The 5,511-nt window shown below is 39.0% G+C and overlaps 1 protein-coding gene across 2 annotated transcripts; it reads right to left on the bottom strand.

Moving 5' to 3' along the window:
• Positions 1-242: 242 nt before the first annotated feature.
• LOC122667926 lies at positions 243-3,554 on the bottom strand. 2 transcript variants are annotated; one of them, XM_043864412.1, is made up of 3 exons: positions 3,534-3,554; positions 590-1,059; positions 243-493 (listed from the first exon to the last, which is right to left on the bottom strand). In XM_043864412.1, the coding sequence occupies exons 2-3, from the start codon at positions 1,014-1,016 to the stop codon at positions 279-281; spliced, it is 642 nt and encodes a 213-aa protein (XP_043720347.1). In that variant the 5' UTR covers positions 1,017-1,059; positions 3,534-3,554; the 3' UTR covers positions 243-278. The 2 variants fall into 2 exon arrangements, with proteins under 2 accessions (XP_043720347.1, XP_043720346.1); XM_043864411.1 differs by lacking the exon at positions 3,534-3,554 and having other exon boundaries at positions 590-1,245.
• Between the last annotated feature and the right edge of the window lie 1,957 nt (positions 3,555-5,511).

Below are 5,511 nucleotides of genomic sequence, written 5' to 3'. Positions count from 1 at the left end.
GATTATGATTCTGCGAGACGACTTGAATTGAAAACGATGAAGATTGATCCCATACCTGATTTCGAGTTTTTAAGCCCTTGAGGAAACATTTTTTTTTTCATCTAATAGAGTTTTGTTTACTGAGTGTTCATCTTTCACATACTTGTACTTTTTTCTGTTTCTTGATTTCATGCCTTATTATTATGCCTCTAAGAATTCTCCACAGGTGTTCACTTATATCCTGAAACTAGAAACTAATTGTATATAGATTACATGCACAAGCTTCGAATAAGAGACCCTTAGTTGCATGGGTCACCCTTTCTCTTGCTGCTGCTGCTGCTCAGAATTCTTAGGCTCTGCCTCAGTATGTCTATCTCCCTTTCCTTTTTCACTCCTTCCTTCTCCATGGCGGCTACTCTGGCTTTCAATTCTTTGATTGTTTCTTCCTTGCCTTTCAGTTCCCTCTTCAGTGTTCCTATGGTGTTCTCTTCCTCTCCCAAGTACAGTCCATCTCCTACAAAATTTAATTACCCAACACCATTAATTGTAAGCTAAATAAATCAAATGAAAACCCAAGAGAGAGAGAGAGAGAGAGAGAGAGAGGTGTGACCTTGATTAGCTCTGTGAATGAGAGTGTCTAGTTCAGTTTTGATAGAAAGATAGAGTCTCTTCCATTTCTCCACAGCTTCATCTCGACGGGCCTGTTCTTCCTTCATGTGCTCAACCAAGACGTTACTCCCCTGCAGCATCAGTTGCCATTGCCAGTACTCTTTGTCAATAATATTAATCCCTGCAAATTTACCATTCTCCTCCTCCATCATCCCTTGATTAACAGCTATCTCCTGATCTTTAGCTACCAATTCCTTTCTTAACATCCTCACCTCATCTCTCAACTTCTTCCTCTCACCCTTCCACTCTGCTTCCTTCCTTGCAGAAATTCTCACCTGTTGCTTGTGGGTTTGACATTCCATGTCTCTTATATGCTTTATCTCATGAATCTCATCTTGCAAGAGCTTTATCTTCTCCCTTAAACGCATGTACTCGATCTCCTCACAAGGGCAGCTGCTGCTCTTCTTCTTGCTTAGAATGCTACCCATATCAGCTCTTCTATCTTGTTTCCTCTGGTTCATTTCTTGAGTGAAGTCAAAGAAGATAACAGCAAGTGTGGTGGAGGGTTGATGCTAGTCATTCATTTTTTCTGGATTAGATGACAGGAGGAGGGTGAAGGACCATAAATTGTGCATTGGGAGAAGTGGGGAGAGGGGGGCTTATAACTCCATGTATGAGCACTTCTCTGCAAAATATTTAATGGAAGTGTCAACTAGAGGCCCTGAAGAACCAATAAATAAAGATGTCTGGGCTAAAGTTGAACAGTAGATCATAGTATACAACGCCATAGTACCATGTGTATGTATATTTTTGATATAAGGTTTGATGTGTTTCATTATTTGATTTGAAATGATCCACACCTCACATGTGGAATCACCGCTTGCTGTACGATGGAACAAATCATAGTAGGTTCCACACCTATGACCCATGATAATGCATAAAATTAAGGGTTTTCTTCCTGTCACTATGTCTAGTGAAGTATAACGCTTCACTTGATCGTACAAGGAAAAAGTCCATGTGATAGAAGACCCCTCTCATACATCTCATTATCTCAATAGCCAACTTTTAGTCCAAAGTAAACAAGTAAAATTGCTCAGACTTTTAACAAATTTACCAAAATGTCATCAAATGAAGATAAATATAAAATATAAAATAACATATCCTCTACTTGGTCTTAAGCTGAAATTGTACCAATGAGATGCTTGCTTGGTCTTCTGTCACATGGACTAACCCATGTACTGCTACGTGGCAAATAATAAAGCGTTATACTTCATTAGGCATGTAACACCTAAAAAAACCTGGAGTGTTTTTTGTGGAGAGCGCAAGGACCACGCACACACTAGCATCTCGGGAGGTGGGATTTCCACCTTTCATGGGGGTGGGGTGGTCATTTTACCTCCCCAAAAACATTTTTTCCCTTTAATTGAATACCCTCTCCTCTTAAAATGCAAAGTTTTTGTCTCCAGCAAGGGAAGGCATGTGTGCTTGTGTCTCTGCATAAGGGGAAGACTTGAGCCAGAGGGAAGTTGGTAGGAAATGGTAAAAATGATGTTAAGGCATGGTAATATTTCTGGTATTGTCTGGCAGCAGCTGGATTGAAAATGGGGTCAGGTGGGCAGTGGGCTACCTTTTTGGTGCCAACCAAAGAGCTACCAGATAGGAATAGAATACTTTTTGGTATGGGTTTTCATGGTGGCTCATCCACCACAGAATCTGTGGACAAGGAGGGTACTTAATTCTGCTGCCAAGCCTACCATAAGAAAGAGTGATTGGGGCAATTCTCTTTTTTTTTTTGTTTTTTTTTGGGTAGAAATTGGGGCAATTCTAAGTGTTGAATATCTGGATAATGACAAAAGTTTAGTCTCAAATTCAACTATGGGACATGGTTTCTTTTCCACATTGTCGGTGTAGGAAGGAATCTATACGTTACCATCAATTAGTGGTCTGAAAAAAAAAATCAATCTATGTAGACTTCACATTTTTAAGATAGAAAAAAAATAAAAATCTCACTTTTTATGAGAAAACATTAGAAAGAATCCCTACACAGACAATGTGCGGATCTTATCCCCTTTTCAATCATATACCAAAGTACTAGTTTTACACTATTAAAGTCTTTAGTTTCTCTATATTTTATTTTGTTATGACCAACTCAGTTTTAGATTGAAATTCAACATATGAACCAAGAATATTGTACGGAAGGGTCTAACTAAAAATGGCGTACCTAGTGCAGGGTTTGAGAAGGATCATAATATATGCAATTTTACCCCTATTTTTGCAGAGAAATATTATTTCTAGACTTAAACTTGTAACCACTTGATCACAATAGAACAATTTTACCGTTGTACCAAGTCCCCCTCCCCCAAGAGTGGGTCCAAGTGTCCATCAAAATTTAGTTTCATCCAACCTACCAAAGAACTGCAAACCAAACAGAGATGTTTCTTTACCTTGAATTGAGAGAGAGAGAGAGAGAGATGCATTGGATTCTTGGCAGGAAAAGACGTGAAATAATTAGTTTTGGAATCTAACACTGAAGAAGAGAGGGGAGAGGGGGGACGGGGGGGGGGGGGGGGAGGAGGACAGTAATGAGTGTACTGTGTAGGAGGACCCTCTATCTTGAAAGAGTAGACTAATAAAGATTGCAGTTCCCTTTATTGTTTACATCCTCTCTCTCTCTCTGTCCCTGTCTCTCTCTCTCAATCAACACTACTGAGATTCTACCACAAAAAATTCAACACTACTGAGATTTGAAAAAGAGGGTCAATCATATATTTCAAAAATAGTCCATATTCACACAAATAATCTTTATTTAAATTACTCTGTCCTCAATTCTAATAAAACAGAAACTGAGCTTTCTGATGACTTTTCACCATTAAAATGGAAGTGGATCATCGACCTCAGCTTAGTTAATGCCGAATTGATTTATCAACTTGAACAATAACCCATACTTCTTCTTTATGGAAAATATAATCCACAAGTCACAAACTTATATACATACACAAAGGTTAAAGGATTCTTTTATAATCTTAAAATTTAGGAAAATTTATACATACCATCCCTGAGATCTGACGAAAGGATAATTTTACCTCCAATTTTGAAAAATTCTGCGTACCCTTTAAAATTTGCAAACGGTAACAAATAAGTTCATTCCGTCAATTCATGACTAACACCGTTAAAAATTAGACTTGAACTGACCGTAATTGCCTTTCTAAGAAGAAATCAGAAAAAAAAAAAAAAAAAAAACAACCAAAACCTGCAACTCATCTTCCCCAAAATCGATTGGGAAAATAAGTTGCAACCATCCCAGCGCCCCCATTGAGAGAGTAGCCGAAGAGTAGAACGACCTCCACTTCCATCGCAACAGCTTTTTTACATATTTTTAGGCTTTCTGGTTTGGACATTTATAAATGCGTCTCTCTTCGAAACCCATCTAGAGTCCAGGTCGTGCAGACAAGTTTCTGCCTCCATTAATAATAAATGCGTCTCTCTTGGAAACCCATCTCGAGTCCAAGTTCTGCAAACAAGTTTCCACCTCCATTAACAAGGTTTCTGCAAAGCAATGTGGGGAGTAGAAGCAATGGAAGATCTCGTTCAAGTCCCATGTTTGTGCGAAAGAAGAGTCCTTTTGCGACTGTTAAAACCCAGGAACCCTCTTCCCCTATGATCACCTGTATTGGGCAAATTTGAGTACGAAGATCCAAGCTAGCTGGGGCTAGAAATCCCAGTTGAAGCAATACCACCGCCAGCAAACGCCGGTTTCGGTGGATTCGTAAGGCTTTTATGTGCAACTAGTCAGTCAAAAATCTCAAGCTAAGTCGTCTAATTCTCGTCCTATTTGGCGGAAATGGTTTCTGTTTCCCCAAGTGGGTTATCGGAGAAAAGTCGATTCAACTAAAGATTTTGCAGTCGGAGAATCTAAACGAGAAGAAACCGACGAGGATTCTAACCAAGGATATGAAGACGAATAAGAAGAAGAGGAAGAGAAAGAGAAAGCTAAGGTAGAACGACCTTAGCTTGGGTTTCAGACTTCTGCAACATCATCATCTTCTATGGTATACTGATTCTCTCTATTCTCTTCTTTCCATTTATGGGTTTCATTTAATTTTGGTCTTAGAGTTTCTTAATTGATTTTGGTTTCCATGAAAACAGGTAGAAACCTTGAAGGGACAGCAACAAGCATGGAATCTGCGGGAATCCAACAAGCAAACTGATTCAAAGGCTATAGTGAAATCCGAATTCGCCCCAAACCAGAGCTTTTCTCCTGCCACGATTCAAACTAATACCCAAGTCAGTGGTGGATTTCAATCTGAGTACAATCAATACCCTTAGAACACTATGTCCATTAGAGAGCAGAGGAGGTCGGAAGATGGGTATAATTGGAGAAAGTATGGACAGAAACAAGTGAGAGGGAGTGAAAACTGAAAACCCACATAGTTATTACAAGTGCACCTACCCAAATTGCCCAATTTTTAATCTATCAATTTCATCCCTCAACTGCATGCACACTTGATTTCTTTCTATCGAATTTCTGTTCTGGAATTACATTTGAACTATTTCATCCCTTATGATTTTTTTTTTCCTTGCAAGGGTAATTTTATCCTTTCATTTCTTTTTTTTTTTTGGGTTATTTTTATAAGGGCAATTCCATCAATTCAAGTCTAATTTTTAACAATGTTAGTTATAAACTGACAGAATGAATTTATTTGTTACCGTTTGCAAACCTCAGGGGGATACGCAGAATTTTCCAAAACGGGGGGTGAAAATATCCTTTCGTCAAACTCAGGGATGGTATGTGTAAATTTCCCTAAAATTTATGATATTTGCTTTAAGGGCCATCAGTAGAGGATTGGGCGGATCTTTATCCCCTCCAATTCTCTGTCCGACCCAGTTCCCCCAGTGCCTGTAATAAGAGGGGGAGGGGGGCAC

The sequence above is a fragment of the Telopea speciosissima genome, chromosome 7, assembly GCF_018873765.1.
Source record: "Telopea speciosissima isolate NSW1024214 ecotype Mountain lineage chromosome 7, Tspe_v1, whole genome shotgun sequence".
In the NCBI taxonomy this organism is placed as follows: Eukaryota; Viridiplantae; Streptophyta; class Magnoliopsida; order Proteales; family Proteaceae; genus Telopea; species Telopea speciosissima.
This window is presented reverse-complemented; position numbering and strand designations above follow the sequence as displayed.

Coding starts and splice junctions, on each gene's coding strand:
- LOC122667926 (XM_043864411.1), bottom strand. CDS start 1,109: ATGAACCAGAGGAAACAAGATAGAAGAGCTGATATGGGTAGCATTCTA. Junction 494..589: donor CATTCACAGAGCTAATCAAG/GTCACACCTCTC, acceptor TAAATTTTGTAG/GAGATGGACTGTACTTGGGA.